Source organism: Tasmannia lanceolata, unplaced genomic scaffold, assembly GCF_043159265.1.
Source record: "Tasmannia lanceolata isolate RefF3 unplaced genomic scaffold, GAP_Taslan_0.1 ptg000004l, whole genome shotgun sequence".
Classification (NCBI taxonomy): Eukaryota; Viridiplantae; Streptophyta; class Magnoliopsida; order Canellales; family Winteraceae; genus Tasmannia; species Tasmannia lanceolata.
Genome location: NW_027518681.1, coordinates 500,086 through 518,590, shown reverse-complemented (window position 1 = coordinate 518,590; position 18,505 = coordinate 500,086). Strand labels below are relative to the sequence as shown.

Genomic DNA, 18,505 nt, shown 5'->3' with positions numbered 1-18,505 from the left:
GATTCTAAAATTATTATTACCATTATTTACAAATAATCATATTTAACTTTAAAACCGTTTGAATATATGATTATATGCAAATAAATTTTAGCATTAATACCATTTCATAAGAAAAGTCCTCGTCTAAAATCGTATGGATCGGACATCGCTAACTATCAAAGATCAGTAGGCGGAAGATTAGGGTTCTTCGGTGAGAACAATTTTTGTGGCATGATCTATATTTGAGATGACCCATTGATTATAATCAACATGGTTTTAACACTAAGTTATCGGTATTGAATTTTAAATAATATATCTTACTCCATTTTTACTTGGGGGAGGTAATTTTCTTCGGGAAAAAAAAAAAAAAAAAAACATAAGGTCGATACCGCACACTATAGCGATGAGCCAGACGTCACTCCACGTCAAGTTGTATATATTTAACATAATTTAGTATTTTTTTTTGTTTAATTTGAGGGGTATTTTTTGTCATTTTATATAGTTGTCTAAAATATTTGCTTTTATTTTGCTTCTTGATATTATTATATATGAAAGACGGTACTTAGGTAATTTTTCTCATAGTCAATGGACGGCGACGGGAAGACTAAGAAAACGGCGCATGGAACGCGTGGTAAAAGAGAGAGGGTTAGTAGTGTAGTTATTTCTAAAGAAAGAGGTCACTTTCGTCAACTTTGAAAAAATAGCTGACGAAAGTAAGAGTGGAGAGAGCCGGAATCAAAATTTAGCATGAGAGACCGTGTCCAGCTGAAGAGTTTAACGCTTGGGGGGGGTATAACTCACTGGTGAGGGTTGAACTAAACCACTAGAGGACCCACCTTAACCCATTATCGTGGCCCACCTGCAAAAATAGAGCCTAGAAAGAGAGAGAGAGAGGTGATTCAAGTTCATCTTGTCTTTATGGCATATTCGGCATGTGAAACTACCAATTGCTTCCGGAGCTTAAGCCGTAGGAGATGGTGTTACTTTTAACACTCCCCCTCACATGTGACCCCTCTTTTTAATGTTGGCCTACACATGACATATGTTGCCCCTCTTTTGAGTTGGTCATTACATGTGGATTTTTAACAGCGAGGAGTTTTGAATCAAGAACCTTTGCTCTGATACCAATTACTCCAAAAGCTTAAGCTGTTGGAGACGGAGGACAATTTATATGCTAGCCGACCGTCAAACAACAAGGGCAGAGAAAGAAAAAACTCTCTCCCTTGATTTTTTATCCAGGTCAAACCACATTTTTGACTTTCCCCTTAATCAAAAATCAAGGGGGTTCATATTTTCTCTCTCCGCCCTTTATATGTAAAGGGCAGCCACCATATAATTTCTCGGAGATGGAGTTATTTAATCTTTTATACTTTAACACGGCAACCATTATATTACGGACCAACCATTCAAAAAGAATTTTTGTGCAACAAACAAGTGCTAAAGCCGCGAAATAATATGAATGAATCAACATGACTAGATGAATCGGATGATTTAGAAGATCTATAATTTACATTTAACGAATTTTCGAACTCATCAATATGAGATAGAACGGATGTTGTTGTTGGCCCACTTTGAATGGATCGATAATGCCGTGTTGTGATAATAAGAGCAAGGTAAGGGAGTTTGGGAGATACGCGGCCATGGGTCCTTTGGCCGCATATCTATAGAGAGAGAGAGAGAGAGAGAGAAGGGTTCCTGCACTCAAGCACAGATAGCTTATCTACGTTCGAGTGCTGGAAACAGGGGGGAGTGGGCATTGGGGGGTTTGATCCAAACCATTCATTTGGAAGGCCCCATCCATGATGGGGCCTACCAAAAATCAGCTCCATTGGATCACCATAGGGTGTCCATTTGTGGGGCCAAAAAATGTTTGTCCACAAATCTGTCCATTTTTTGCCCCACAAGTGGACACCCTAAGGTGATCCAATGGAGCTGATTTTTTGTGGACACCCTGTGCATGAAAGGGCCCATCAAATGAATGCTTTGGATCCCATAAAAAATGTGGCCCCATCCTGTTTCTGTGCTCGAGCGCATAAACCATTTCCTCATATATATATATATATATATATATATATATATATATATATATATATATAGAGGAAAGTGAAGCTACACCACCGGTGTAGCTAACTTAGCTACACCGCCGGCTTAAAATACAATGAGCGCACATTGTTTTGGTGATCCAAAACATTCATTTGATTGACCCTCACATGGATAGGGTGTCCACCAAAAATCAGCTCCATAGGATCATCCCAACCCTTCAAACTGTGGAGGCAAAAATGGACAAATTTGTGAAGGTTTTTACACGTTCATTTTTGCCTCCACAAATCGTAGGGTTGGGATGATCCTATGGAGCTGATTTTTGGTGGACACCCTATCTATGTGAGGGCCAATCAAATGAATTCTTTGGATCACCAAAATAATGTGGGCCCATTGTACTTTAAGCCGGCGGTGTAGCTAAGTTAGCTACACCGGTGGTGTAGCTTCACTTTCCTCATATATATATATATATATATATATATATATATATATATATATATATATATATATATATATATATATATATATATTTCTTAAAACAACTTACAACAGACTTGGTGTTCTTTTTCTTTTTCCCTTAAAATCTCTGCACTTATTCTCTCTTGAAGCTTCTTTCTATGCTTTCAATCTCCACAGCAATGGCTCTATACTTGTAGACTCAAGACACTCCTAAAATAGCAAATACATTAAACACTTAGTTTTAGACCCATAAGTCCTTTAGGAATCCTAAGCAACATCATAGGAAACCCACATTGACTCTTTGCTAATCTAACCTAGACATTAAAGAGTATAGAAATCACAAATGACACTTAAATTTTCCACGCATAATAACTACCTGAGAAGACAGCAATGAATTTTCACAAAACTAACAAATATTGATTTTGATTTACAATTTCCAACCGTTGTGAGACAAAGCCAAAAATATCTCAAAATCCCATTTGATTATCCGACCAGATTAGCCCGTTTCATTTTTTTTTTCCTTCTTTTTTTAATAATATTAAGTTAGAATTCTTCATAATAGTCGCTTATATATGAAGATTCTCATTAGTCTATTTTCGTCCGCTTAATTGGACGGGAATGAGAAGCCTTGCTGATGCGTATAGGTACGGTGTATAGGAGGTAGTTATTGTAGGGATTTGCATTTTAGGTTTGTGGGTATGTGGTTTAGAGTCATGGGTGTTAGTTTTTATTATGTGTTTTGTTAATGGTAAGTGGGTTGATGATGTGGTATTCTCATTGTACTTGTACTTAAGTTTGTGTATTTCAAGGAAAGGAGAAGAAGAAAATTTTACAGCAAAGGAAACTTTGTTTAGGAGAGTCATGGCTCGTCTCGAATTGGGCCTTTAGGAGGTCCGGTTGCCTTGAATCAACCTCTTTCCCATCTTTTCCCTCTTTTTTCTTTTGTTTATTTCCGTTACAGCTGATCAGGCATGTAACAAGTGGTATCAGAGCCGTCGATCTTGCGCTATGGTTGTGCCTTCGGAGTTCTGGTAATCGATACGTGAAGTTTTGCAGGAAATTAAAGGATTCGTTTTGAAAACGATGGAAGGACAACAACGATTTGCAGAGAGACCGGAAGAAATCAGCAAAGCGATTAAGGAAATGTGAAAAGAAGATCAAAAGTTGAAACTTGAGAAAGCTATTGTTCTTGTCGAGAAAAGTTCGAGATTTGAAGGAGACAAAGATAGTTTTGTTAAATGCTCTGCCAAGAATCTTAACGATTTTTTTCCAGCCATTCGATCATTTCATTATTTTGATGCAGTGAAAGATCATATTTCTTTTTGAGTCTGATTGCAGCAAATTTTGAATGTGGATTTCAAAAGATTTGGGCCATAACGATTTGGGTAATTTGACCTTGAGGACAAGGTCGTTTGTAAGGGTGGAGGAATGATGTGTATATGTATGGTGTATAGGAGGTAGTTGTGAGGTAGTTATTGTAGGGATTGGCATTTTAGGTTTGTGGGTATGTGGTTTAGAGTCATGGGTGTTAGTTTTTATTATGTGTCAGGTTAGTGGTAAGTTGGTTGTTGATGTGGCATTCTCATTGTACTTGTATTTAAGTTTGTGTATTTCAATGAAAGAAGGAGAAAATTTTACACCAAAGGAGACTTTGTTTAGGAGAGTCATGGCTCCTCTCGAATTGAGCCTTTAGAAGGTCAGGTTGCCTCGAACCAACCTCTTTCCCATCTTTTCCCTCTTTTTTTTTTTGTTTATTTGTGTTACGGCCGATCAGACACGTAACACTTTCTGAACACGCACTACATGTAAATGGTTTTTGAAGATTCTATTCAAATAATTTTTGGGATTTGCTAGGCAATTTCACAAAAAGCCATTTTGCAGCTCACTTTTGTAGAAGAGAACATCAACACAGGCTCATTATTTAGCAGATTTTGTTCTAGGTGTCTATTATCTCCTGCAAAAGTGAGCAACGAAATGGCAAGAAATTGCCTAGCAAATCCCATAATTTTTGCAAGGCAATTGATATTTGCACTACCATGTTTTAATAATCTTTAATCCTTGAATAAAGCATAAAAAATAGAAAAACTTAAGGGAGATGATAAATTCGCACCCCATGTAGGACAAAAGAAGAACAAAAGTATCTTTACATTAATGGCCATTTATTTGACAATACATTAGGCCCTTTTAAAGGACAAAAGTACCAATACATTTAGTATGAAAATGACAAATTCTAAAGTACGAATTTGAGGAGTTTTTGTATGGAAGATTTTCATTTAAAATAAAATAAAATGGGGCATCCCTTGTTCAAAGATTCAAAACATTCATTCGTTGGGACCCAATGTAATTACCCAAAAATCATCACCATCGGATGATCCTAACCCTTCAAACAAGGTGTGGGACCCACTATATTTTTTGAAAGAAATATATGCACACCTAAGGCTAAGGTGCATGCACCATGGAAAACCTCGTCTTCTTAGTATGTCTTCCAATGACCAAAAATCTATACTAGCCGTGGAATCCTACAGAGTCCAACTATGTGTTTTTATTGCCGTTGAAATTTGAAAATCTAAATAGTTGCCTGCAGATAGTTTTTGACCGTTTGTATTCAACGACAAAAAAGAAATACAAATTATTAGACAGGGATTTGGTATTGAATTTCTCGGAAAAACATTTTGCGGCCGACTCTGACATAAGAGAAACGTCACGAAGGCTCACTTTTCAGCAGATTTTGTCTTATTCATTTGATTCATCTGAGGTGGATGTTCTCTCGTGCAAAAGCAAGCCTCGAAATTCCTTTCCATGAAAATCAATAGGAAAAATCCATTTCAAACATTATTAGCTTTTTTGTTGACAGCCCTTTTGTGCTTTTTTCATTGTGGAGAACAAAGGAAAACAAGAATATTCTATTCTACAAAACTGACCCATTCTGCCTTTTTCTTTTAATTCCGCTCATTTCGCTCCGTTTTTAAGGTGAAAGGTTGACCAAAGCGCCCTAAGTATTTCCCAATTGGTGTATTTTTGCTTCATTTCTGATACATATACTGATATACTAAGGCCTTTCAAATGGACAGTTCATGTCAACCTTAGATGGGACCATAGTTAGCAAAACTCATTTTAAAAACGTTTTTTTAAATGCATTTTTTGTGTTATCAGTTTTTTTTTACTATGTTTTTTTAACCTAAATTTTCGCATCCCATTTCTTTTTTTTTTTGCCGGATCACATTTTGCTAACTATTGATGGGACAGTATACCCATTAGCTTTTCGGGAAATTTCCAGACGAACAATTTTAACGAAATCTTTCAATTTCTTATTTTACTATGTTCAGCTCTGTATATTCCTCTATCTGTACAGTACATTGAATGCATATAAGTGGCTATAACAGAGTTTATGTTATTCGTATTAACAGCTCCACAATGGATTTTTTTTTTCCTTTCCGTCAAAGAAAGAGACAAATAGAATCCATCAAACCCAGATCTTTGAATGATCCATTTAGTAAACCTCTTGGGATGATCCTAGCCCACTGTTGTTGACCACGGATCGGATGATTTTAGCCATTAATCCATCAATTAATTGTTATTTTAGGGTTCCGCCAGCAAAAGCTAAATACTTAATTTTAGTATTTTACATTACGGATGGGACACGGGACCAAGACCAAGCGAAACGTCTCCTGATACTCTACAAAATCAACGGCCTTGATTACATGTAAACCAAAAAAATGACCCTAAGGATGATCCAACGGTCAGTATCATCATACTCTTATTAAGAAAATTGACCTAGGATGATCCAACGGTCAGCATCTGCATATTCAAACCCTATTAAGAAAAGTAAACCGTTTAAAACTAGTTTTCTTCACCTCCACACTCTATCGTCTTAATCAACTAAGTTAGTCATCCACCTCGAAAAGTCGTACACCAAGATATTTTATACGGCAGTGACAAATTCACCTCACTTATGATGAATTCACCTCTTATTTTTTAAAATGGACTGTACAGCCCACATCAAAGGATGATCCAAACTGTCCATTTGATGGGCCACAACGTAAATAGGTTGTGCCCCAAAAATCATTACCATATGATGATTTTAATCCTCTGATCTTAAGGAGGACTCACATGTAGATCGGACGGTTGGGATAATACTATGGAAATATTTTTGGGGCACAACTTATTTACATTGTGGCCCATCAAATGGACGGTTTGGATCATCCTATAGTGTGGGCTAGAACGTCTATTTTGAAAAAGTAGGGGGTGAGTTTATCATAGAAGGGGGTGAATTTATCACTGCCCATCTTATAACCATGCAAGTTTTGACCGGAATCTGACACAAAGAAAAATCCGGCCAATCTGACACAAGATACCGTTTACTATGTATGAAAGTTAAAAAGAAGTGCGGCTTGAAGAATCCCATTTGAGCATTGTGTGAGGACAAAAAAGTCTTCTCTCTTCCTTGTTGAATTCATATTTCTTTTACTTGTAAGAGTACGCTTCACGGTTGACATTTTCATGTTACATGTTAGAGATAAGCACTGTTTTTTGAAATAATTTAAGAAAGTCAAAAAAGGGAGGCTCCTTCTATATATAACAAGTGAGAGATAGAAAAGGAGAGTTAGATCTTGGCAATATGGAGGCTTTGTTGAACAGATCTGTTGTTAGAGAAGAGAAGAGGGTTGACTGTATTGGTGATGAAGAAGAGGGTGGAGGAGAGATTGGAAAGGTGAAGCTCTCTCTCTCTCTTGCTTATTCTTTTTTTTTACTTGGTCTTAGTTTCTTTTCTTTTTTTTTAGAGATTTTGTTGGGTTTGATGAATTGGGTTATGGGTGTGATATTGAAGCATTGAATATTTCTTAATGAAAATCTATTTTTCTTAACTTTGACTCAGTGTCTTTGAGGGATTTAAGGTTTTGGGTTGGGTTGCATTTTCTTGGTACTAAGAAATTTTCGTAGGATTGATGAATCGGTTATCGGTTTTAGATTGAACCATTGAGTATTTCTCAAATAAAATCTGATTTTTCATCGGTTCTCTTTGTAGATGTTAATAGAAAGTTTATCGGGATCAATCGGGTTTCAGTTATTGTTTAAAAATACTAAGTTGTTTCCTAAAGAAAATCTGATCTTTCATGGATGAGTATTGGATTTTTTTAACTTTTTTCCTTTGTTTTTGCAATTTCTATAGATTTTAGGGGTTTTGTTTTATGATATTTCGGAAGATTGACCATTAGAGTTTTGGATATTGGTGTGAGTATTCAATATTCTTGGAAACTTCAGATTTTGCATGGTTAAATAATGGATTCGTTGACTCTTATTTTCTCAACATTGAGATGCGTTCTAAATCTTTCTCTACAGAAAAATTTGAAGAATTTGTTGATATGTTGTTCAATTTTATTTGGATCATCAGATATTTTGAGGACTGAATCTTAAAAGAGTTTACAGGTAGAAAGTGGAAGACTGAGTCACCACAACAATTCCTCAAAGCCATCTTCCCCTACCCTAAGAGATTCAGCAATTAGCAAACAGGTAAAATATGATGAACTTTTAGTGATAATGAACAGAAGAGTTACACCATACCCACTAAAAAGAAGGGTTAGACCATAATTTTTATGTAATTAATTTGTTAATCTTGGAGTCAATTTGTTAGATTTTTTTGAGTTATTGCCACCCCTGGATTCAATCCTCCAAAACAATTTTACTCAGAACTGACCGATGATTTCCCCATAAATATTATTTATCATTTGATAATTTATTGATTTTTTTTTAAATTTTTTCTCTTCTTGGAATGCATATACTGAGAGATATATTATATACTTGATATTCAATTAAAAGGAATTTCCGTTGCTGATCTGAGTTATCAATTAATCATATCCAAAATTTTAAAATCTAATGTTATTATTAAATTATAGTTTATCAGTAATAATCTGGATTTAGGGGGCTGGTTAACCCATAATTTCTTGGAATATTTATACTTTTTGTGATTGCATTTTTTTTTCAATAAAAAAGAAGACTTTTATTGAACCCTAATTTCATTGTAAACTGATTTAAGATCACTTAGCTTCTAATTATTTTTTATGGGTGTTTTTTAATCCTTTCCCTGTCTATACAGGTTTCAAATAGGATTCCAACTGAAAGCTCAACAATGGAAACTAATTCAAGACCATCTTCTTCAAACCAAAAGGATCCCTCTGCAATGAAACATGTAAGAAACATCTAAAGTTCATATAGCCTTGTAAACATTTAACTTTGTTTTAATATTTTTTAACCTGGAATTTATCTAGGAACCCGGGCCCGCACTGGCATATTTTATTGATATGGTAAAAGAGTACAAAGAGGTCTCATTTTAGATGTTTTAACTAGTATGAGATCTTTGTGTCTTCAAACAATTCTTCAATTAGCTAACCCTCCTTTTCCTTAACAATCCACATAAACTTCACTGAATTAAAGAAAATTATGATTTTTTTCCTCTCCGTGGGTTGTACATTGATCATCTCGAACGCTGGGCCGATTCCCCAGTTTTTTTATTTCTTCATAATTCAATTCTTCACCATTCAAGAAAAAAATCAAAATCAAAATCAAAATGAACTATGTCCTTTAAATACCAAAGGTTAATCACAATGAATTTTTCTTTTGATGTAGGATCAGCTTGAATCCGCAAAAGCCGAAATGGGCGAGGTGAGAGAAGAAAATGAAAGATTAAAGATGATATTGGCACGAATTGTGAAGGATTATCAGTCCCTCCAAATGCAATTTTACGACATTGTTCAGCAAGAACAAGCTAAGAAATGTACAGAAAATGCATCTACTGATGAAGAAATCGAAGAACCTGAACTTGTTTCTCTTAGCCTTGGAACAAGTTCAAGTGGGCACAAAAAGGAAGAGAAGATGAATAGTTGTAGCAAAGGTAAAGAGGATGAACAAATGAAAGAAGGGTTGACTCTTGGATTGGACTGCAAATTTGAGGAGTCAAACAGTGGTCAAATTGATCCTCCATTAAATCCAAGCCCTGAAAATAGCTCTGAAGAAGTTAAGGAAGATGAGGTTGGAGAGCCATGGCCACCCAGTAAAATCCTCAAGACTTTGAGAAGTGGAGATGATGAAGTTTCTCAACAGACCCATGTGAAGAAAGCCAGAGTTTCTGTTCGAGCAAGATGTGAAACCCCAACGGTTTGTTCTAGCCTTATCTGGTCATTTATCTTTTCCATAGTGTGCGTGTAGGGAAATGATATCAACACAACCATGTTTTGATAATCTCACTAACAGTAAAATCCTCAAACAGTGCCTATATTATATGGGATTTGCTAGTGTCCATCGCGTAGCGTCCATCTGCAGATGGTCTGTTTCATGTCAGACCAGCCACACAGGCTCACTATACAGCAGCTTTTGTTTTCATTCATGAGGTGGTTCATCCTGACATGCAAGAGACCATCTACGATGGACGCATCTACGATGGACGTTAGCAAATCCCATATTATATAATGGCTACTCTCGTCCGGGAGTACCGTTCTGTGTATTTGATTTAAAGATTATTGCATGGATATATCTCTACATTGAAGATTATGTGACGAGTATGCTTGTCCCACCAAAATGTTTTAATGCAGTGTGACCCATAAATTTTACACTCATGCATAGCATGAATCCCGAATACTATAGTCTCTCTCTCTCTCTCTCTCTCTCTCTCTCTCTCTATATATATATATATATATATATATATATATATATATATATATATATATATATATAGAGGAAACTGTTGGTGAGCTAGCTTGCCCAATCACATGGGGGCCCACTTTGTTAGGATGATCCAAAGCATTCATTTGAAAGTTCCTTAGATAGATGGGGGGTGTACCAAAAATCAGCTCCATAGGATCATCCTAACCCCTCCATTTGTGGAGGACAAAAATGGACAGACACAAATCTGCCCCATTTTTGTCCTCCACAAATGGAGGGGTTAGGATGATCCTATGGAGCTGATTTTTGGTACACCCCCTATCTATGATAAGGCCTTGCAAATGAATGGTTTGGATCACTCCCCAAAATGTGGGACCCATGTGATTAGGCAAGCTAGCTCACCATAAGTTTGGTGAGCTTAAGCTCACCAACAGTTTCCTCATATATATATATATATATATATATATATATATATATATATATATACTGCACTCCAATGTTTTGATAAGCAGGCGCTCCAATTTTTACCGTGTAGTATTTAAAGGGATGTCAGAGGAATATTACGGTTCTCAAAAAGCTCTTAAAGACCTTTAAATACTACACGACAAACAAGTGGAGCGCATATTTATCAAAACAATGGAGCGTTGAAATCATTTACCCATATATATATATATATATATATATGGGGGGGGGGGGGGGCGCGGTATCAGATCTCAAGCTCAGAAATTCTATCTGAGGTAGAGTTTTTATATAAGGCATCTCCCATGTTGTTTGACTCATCCAAGCCATTCATTCCATAGAAGCTGACATAGATAGGTTGTTCCTAAGAAACCATCTCCATAGGATCCTCCTAACCATTCGATCTGTAGAGGCACAAAATGGACCATTTTGTAGACGTCCATTTTAAACCTCAACAAATCAACGCTTACCATGATCCTGTAAAGATGATTCTTAGGTACACCCTATCTATGTTAGGTCCTATAGAATCAATATCTAATATAACCCAAACAACATAGGCAACCGCCCTATTTAAAAACTCTACCTCAGAAATTCTATCTGAGTTTGAGCTCAGAAACCATTTACTAATATATATATATATATATATAGGGAAATGTTATCAGCACTACTGTATTTTGATGAGGGCACTCCTCACTTTATTAAAAGTACGGTATGGCCCGCACCATAGGATGATCCAAACCGTCCATTAGATGGGCCAATGCCTAAATAGGTTGGGCCCCAAAAATTATTTCCATAGGTTGATCCTAACCCTCCGATATATAGAGGGTTAGGATCAACCCTCTAACATTCAGATTGGAGGGTTAGGATCAACCTATGGAAATGATTTTTTTTGGGCACAACCTATTTAGGATGTGGCCCATCTAATGGACGGTTTGGATCATCGTATGGTGTGGGCCATACCGTACTTTTTAACAAAGTGAGGAGTGCCCTCATCAAAATACAGTAGTGCTAATAACATTTCCCTATATATATATATATATATATATAGAGAGAGAGAGAGAGAGAGAGAGAGAAAGAGAGAGGGCGTGGTCTCTGAGCTAGAGCTTAGAATACATCATCTCCCATGGTAGTTTGACTCATCCAACCCATTCATTTTATACTACCTCACATAGATAGAGTGTTCCTAACAAACCAGCTCCATACCATAATCCTAACTATAACCTATAGAACTAATGGGTTGGATGACTCAACCAACAATAGGAGATGTGGTTTCTGAGCTCTAGCTTAGGCTGAGCTCGAGCTCAGAAACCTTTTCCTTATATATATATATGAGTAAAGGGTTTCTGCGCTTCAGCGCAGATAAGCTTATATGTGCTCGAGTGCAAAAACAGGGGTGGGCCCACATTGTTGGGGGGATCCAAAGCATTCATTTGGAAGGCCCTTCCATGGATAGGGTGTCCACCAAAAATTAGCTCCATAGGATCATCTTAGGGTGTCCATTTGTAGGGTGAAAAAATGGGCAGATTAATGGACAAACAGTATCTGTCCATTTTCACCGCCACAAATGGACACCCTATGATGCTCCAATGAAGCTGATTTTTGGTACATACCCAATCCATGATGGAGCCTTTCAAATGAATGCTTAGGATCACCCAAACAATGTGGCCCCACCTTTGTTTCCTGCACTCGAGCGCAGATAAAAACCCTTATATATATATATATATATATATATATATATATATATATATGAGGGCATTTTTTCTGAGCTCTAGCTCAGGCTGAGCTAGAGCGTAGAATACACCATCTCCCATGGTAGTTTGACTCATCCAACCCATTCATTTTACACTACCTCACATAGATAGTTCCTAACAAACCAGCTCCATACTATAATCCTAACCATCCGATCTATAGGACCATAATTTTTAGCCATCTATTCTAAACCTCCACAAATCATAACCCTAGCCATGACCCATAACCCTAACCAAAACCATAACCCTAGCCATGACCCATAACCCTAACCAAAACCATAACCATAACCCGAAGTATAACCTATAAAATAAATGGGTTGGATTACTCAACAAACTATGTGAGTAGTGGTTTCTGAGCTCGAGCTCAAAAACCTTTTCCTATATATATATATATGAGGAAAGTGAAGATACACCGCCGGTGTAGCTAACTTAGCTACACCGCCGGCTTAAAATACAATGGGTCCACATTGTTTTGGTGATCCAAACCATTCATTTGATAGGCCCTCACATAGATAGGGTGTCCACCAAAAATCAGCTCCATAGGATCATCCCAACCCTTCAAACTGTGGAGGCAAAAATGGACAAATTTGTGAAGGTTTTTACACGTTCATTTTTGCCTCCACAAATCGTAGGGTTGCGATGATCCTATGAAGCTGATTTTTGGTGGACACCCTATCTATGTGAGGGCCAATCAAATGAATTCTTTGAATCACCAAAACAATGTGGGCCCATTGTATTTTAAGCCGGTGGTGTAGCTAAGTTAGCTACACCGGCGGTGTAGCTTCACTTTCCTCTATATATATATATATATATATATATATATATATATATATATATTTTTATATATATATTTATAGAGAGAGAGAGGGGGGGGGGGGGGGGGTGCTAGTGTATGTAAGTACCAAAGTATTGTGGTATATAGATGGGTTTTTTTGTTAAAAAGCACTGCTTGCATGATGCTTGTTTTCATGCGATAATATCACCTAGTGTATCAAAGTACCAAAGTTACGAGGCTTTATGCAGGCACCATAGTCTTTAATTTGGAGATTTTTTATTTGCTCCCTCCTTGAGGTCCTTGGTTTCTTGTTGTAGTTTTTTTGTTTTTAGCTTTGGCTTATCTTTGTATTGTCCATCTTGGTCGAAGGTTTCCTTTCTTTCGTAATAAAATCTATCATTCAAAAAAAAAAAAAAAAAATCGGTCCGAAAAAAATCAGGAAATGATTGAAAATAATTTAGTGAAAATTTGGAAAAAAAATGCATGTGTTATATGATTTTCAATACATATATACATTAGGGAAAATGATATTTGCACCCCTTTCCAGCATTTTGATCGGTCGCTTTTCTTTGTCGAAAATGATTTTATTTGCACGAATATTCAAACAAAAGGTGGAAATACAGTCCTTCTCAAGAAAAGATAATGAGAAAGGGGTGAAAATGAATGGGAAAAGGGGTGGAGATGTCATTTTTCATCTACTATATATCCTGATTCTACTGAACAAAACACAACAAAAGCATGCCAGGATTCATTGTTAAGTGCATGTGTTGACTATATTAAGATGCGGGTTCATTTTTCATTACAGAATCTTTTATAATCATTTTTAATGCGCTATACATCAAATTTGCATTTAATTCGAAAATTTTGGGTTTAATTCAGAAAATTTGCATTAACCCAAATATGCACTGAGGAAAAAGAAGATCAATATTGGGATATCTTAGACTACCAAGATAACTCTTCATTGTCTTTTCTACAGATGAATGATGGATGCCAATGGAGGAAATATGGACAGAAAATTGCAAAAGGAAATCCTTGCCCAAGAGCGTACTATCGTTGCACAGTTGCACCAGGATGCCCAGTAAGAAAACAGGTAATTTGATCTTATTTTCTAAGTTTTTACGTGAAAGAACACAAAATGAGAAGATAAGATAATTCTGGAATGATGCTTACTGATGTGGTTGCAGATTTTTCCTTTAAATAATAAAACATAAAATCATTACAAAAGATTGGATAAGGAAAAGATATACAAGAACGGAGTATTTGCTAAGCATAACTAAAAAGTAAGGAATAGAAAGAGATATGGTGTGGAGGTATTGCCAAGAATCGGACAGGGAGTGGTTGGCCATATCTTTGACTAACAAGGATCTTGAGTCTTGGTGATCTTTATCTCTTCAAATTAGGGTGCAACTTGGACTGGGCTCAATCCGAACCCGCCGGGTTCAACCCAATTTTGGCTAGGGTTTGGTTTGGTTGGCTAGGGTTGGGTTAGGACTAGGAAAAGCCAACCCCATTGGATTTTCGGTTGGGTTAGGGTTGAGGCCTTTGAACAACTCAACCTGAGACGAACCAGACCTCGTCCCTGATCTTATCATGATTTTATCGCGATTTCAAAATCTTACTGTTACGGGATTTTTTTTGTATTTTTTCTGTTTTTTGCCTCAGACCAACCCGAACCCAATTCGTTCCAACCTGACACAACCTGACCCGATTTGCAAAATCAGGTTGGGTTAGGGTTGAGTGATTTAACGGCGGGTTGGGTTAGTGTTGACTCTCCTTGACCCGTGGCTAGGGTTGGGACATGTTAGGTAGTGGTTTTGGGTCCTCATGCATTGGGCTAGGGTTGGCCTCAAGCTGACCCAACCCAGCCCGAGTTGTACCCATGGATTTAAATTTCTGCTTCGATTTTTTTTATTTTTTTTTTGTACAATTTCAGTCGGTTTCGACCAAAATTTAAAACAATAGTTCCACCCCTACTTAAAATCACAAATTCAGACTATTTTTGTAGCTTATCCATGCCTATCAAGAACTCAGTTCTAACATTTCTTTTTAATTTTTTAGGTGCAGAGATGTGCAGAAGACATGGCTATATTGATCACCACCTATGAAGGAACCCACAACCACCCCCTACCAATTTCTGCCACAGCCATGGCTTCCACCACTTCCGCGGCGGCCTGCATGTTAATGTCTGGTTCATCAAATTCGCGACAGATAATGGGGCCCTCATCTCTAACCACCACATCTGCAGACCTCCATGGACTAAACTTCAATCTCTCAGATAATTCCCGACCAAGTCAGTTCTACTTACCAACCCCTTCAATCTCATCTTCACCTTCATACCCAACAATTACTCTAGACCTCACATCTCCCCCATTATCCTCATCTCAGTCTACTCAATTCAATAGGTTATCTTCCACTTTCTCTTCTACTATTCCAAGATACTCCTCAACAAGCTTAAACTTCTCTTCAACAGAATCCAACACCCATCCTACTTGGGGGAATGGATATATGAGCTATGGGAATCAAATATACAATAAAAACCAGATTGGGACTTTTAATCTTGGAACCCAACCTCAAGAAAATTTCTATCAATCTTACTTGCAGAAAAACAATCCTCCTCCTCCTCCTCAACAGTCATTGACTGAGACGATAGCTGCCGCTACTAAGGCAATAACATCGGACCCGACTTTCCGGTCGGCGTTGGTAGAAGCAATCACGACAATCGTCGGCAATGGCTCGGGGCATGGGAACCAAGTTGGTGGTGGTGGTGGTGGTGGTGGTGGTGGTGGGGTCCATGGGAACCATGTTGGGGGAGAGAATTTTGGGAGGAATTTGAAGTGGGGAGAGCATTTTCAAGCAATTTCTTCTTATTCATCTGGTCAAAATGGGAATGGATGTGCACCAAGCTACTTGAGTAGATCTTCTTCTTCAAATCCTCAGCAAGGAAACTTAATGTTTCTTCCACCATCAGTGCAATTTTCCTCCTCTAAGAGTGCCTCTGCATCTCCTTTGGATAATAGGGACCATCTCAACTGATGGGTTTTCAATCTTGGATGGTGCATATTCCACTCAAGGTGTTCTTTCAGCTTGTTTTGGACTGTTGGGTGTTCATTCAAGGTTGGTGGGCTCATTTGTTATGGAGAAGTGTTTTGGGTAAGAAGTTGATGAAGTTTAATTTTGGAAGAAAAATGTAATATACAGTGGTATTGATAGTGCAGGAACTTGTGAATAATATGGTGATGGCAAGATGGGAAGGTCTGGCTCCTATGTGTAAGCCATGGAGCCATAAGATTGCAAAATAACATATGGACTTATCCCTTTTTTGTAGGTGAGTGGGCAACTGTGCATGCATGTGGAATGTCTAGTTAATTTTGTACAAAGCCATTTCATTTTGCACAGCACTTCTTTTACATGAGAGAAGATCCACTTCATAACTGAAATTGTCTTATTCAATTAATGCATATGTGGTGGAATTCTTTCTCTGAAAAAAATGGGTCAAAAATATTGGTGTCCAGTCATTTTATCATTACTTTGGGTCTCTCATTTCCTATTTTTATTGGCATTACTATAGTGGGATTTCAAATAAATGGTACCTTAACAAGATATTCGAGAACCTGATCTTTCTAAACCTATGAGTTATTCGACCCGATCAAGAGAGATGCATGCATGAGGGATTGGAAAGACCCATTATTGCTCATCTACAAATATCCAAATTTTGATGCCTAATACCCCATAGATAGTTCAAACTATATAGGAACAATGATCAATTTTAGCTCGAATAGTTTGTAGTAGGGCTGCAACTCGAGCCGGGTTTTACCCGACCCGCATCGACCCGACCCGAAAATAGCTTGGGTTGGGTTCAGGTTTCATGGGTTTCGGGTCGAGCCGGGTTGAGCATTCAAAAGCTCGCAGGAATCTCGGGTCGAGCCGGATTTGAAGGGGCCCGACCCGACCCGAGTTACATAAGTTATAGTATGTACATTTTTTTCTATTGTTAGTTAAAAGTTAAAAGTGAAAACCCACGCACCCACTGTTATTGTATGTGAGTGTAATTTCTGCTTCTATGAGTTGAGTTGATTCAAGTGTTTGATTCAGCATTGTTTGATTGTAATTACAACATTGTTTGATTACAGCATTGTTTGATTCAAGTATAATGTGAGTGTAATTACATCATTGTTTGATTCAAGTGTAATGTGAGTGTAATTTCTGCTTCTATGAGTTGAGTTGCCTTGCCAAACAAGAATTTTCCTTAAAAAATTACGTCAACGTGAAAAAACCTGACCCGACCCAACCCGACCCGACCCGACCCGAGATTTATCATGGGTAGGGCAGGGTTTGGGAATCATGGGTTTTCCGAAAAAAAACCCGACCCGAGATATTTCTCGGGTAGGGTTGGGTTCTCCAAAACCCGACCCGCCCAACCCGAGTTGCAGCCCTAGTTTGTAGGGGTTATACTCCTAGATATGTACATTATCGGACTATCAATCCACAGGCTCTGTCAATAGGTTCGGGTACTGGGTCAAGGTAAAAAACTCCTCCATCATTGGCGGTGAAGGCTAAGTAGGGTCAGCCACAGGAGCAACCTAGGTTTATACTCTCTAGCTCTGTTGTTGGTGCTATTTCCTCCGCCTCCACAAGCTGAGAACACTTCGTCCAGGCAATATAGCAAAAGCATATTTGAAGACCCTCTTTTTAAGGAGAGAAATTCACGTCAAATGTATTAAATAAATGAGCCAAACTCTGAGCCTATTCGGCTGCTCTCCCATGCAACAGATGCTCTGCGAAATGTCTAATGTGATGGACGCTAGCAACTCCCCTTTAAAGAATTTAATGAATAAGGCAAAGCCAATTATTAGGTGGATTTTCTCTTTTGTAAAAGCGAGGTTGGGAAATGATTTTTGTATGAATTACCTTCTTACTTCCGTGTATACAGGGACAAAAGACTAAGTTATTATTTTTTGAGTCTAAATTTATGAAGGGACGGTAGCATCAACTCAATTATCCAATAGTGGTGCCGTGTAGTCCAGAAGTCCATTTTACCCTCTTCTCATTTTCTAACCATTTTTCTTTGTTCATCTACATCGTATTCATTGCACCACTATCCCTTGCTTCAACTCGGACAAACAAGACGAAGAAGAAGTGGAAGAAGAAAAAAAAAGAATCAACAATGAAAAAATCTAAAGAAATAAACATATTTGCAAAATCAATTAGATTTGTCAAAATCAACAATACTATTAAATGAGATTTTATATGGTGTAAGCCCTTATAATCCCTAATTTTTCAAAAAGTATTGTACGGACCACACTATAGGATGATCCAAACCGTCCATATGATGGGCCATAACGTAAATAGGTTTTGCCCAAAAATTCATTTCCATAGGATGATCCTAGCC

At 37.5% G+C, this 18,505-nt stretch overlaps 1 protein-coding gene across 1 annotated transcript; it reads left to right on the top strand.

The window, feature by feature from the left end:
* Positions 1 to 7,097: 7,097 nt before the first annotated feature.
* Positions 7,098 to 16,616, top strand: LOC143875682 (WRKY transcription factor 72A-like). The gene is made up of 6 exons (XM_077377287.1): positions 7,098 to 7,189; positions 7,906 to 7,989; positions 8,573 to 8,665; positions 9,103 to 9,630; positions 14,093 to 14,206; positions 15,175 to 16,616. The coding sequence occupies exons 3-6, from the start codon at positions 8,606 to 8,608 to the stop codon at positions 16,147 to 16,149; spliced, it is 1,677 nt and encodes a 558-aa protein (XP_077233402.1). The 5' UTR covers positions 7,098 to 7,189; positions 7,906 to 7,989; positions 8,573 to 8,605; the 3' UTR covers positions 16,150 to 16,616.
* The last annotated feature ends 1,889 nt before the right edge of the window (positions 16,617 to 18,505 follow it).

Coding starts and splice junctions, on each gene's coding strand:
- LOC143875682 (XM_077377287.1), top strand. CDS start 8,606: ATGGAAACTAATTCAAGACCATCTTCTTCAAACCAAAAGGATCCCTCT. Junction 9,631..14,092: donor CAAGATGTGAAACCCCAACG/GTTTGTTCTAGC, acceptor TCTTTTCTACAG/ATGAATGATGGATGCCAATG. Junction 14,207..15,174: donor GATGCCCAGTAAGAAAACAG/GTAATTTGATCT, acceptor TTAATTTTTTAG/GTGCAGAGATGTGCAGAAGA.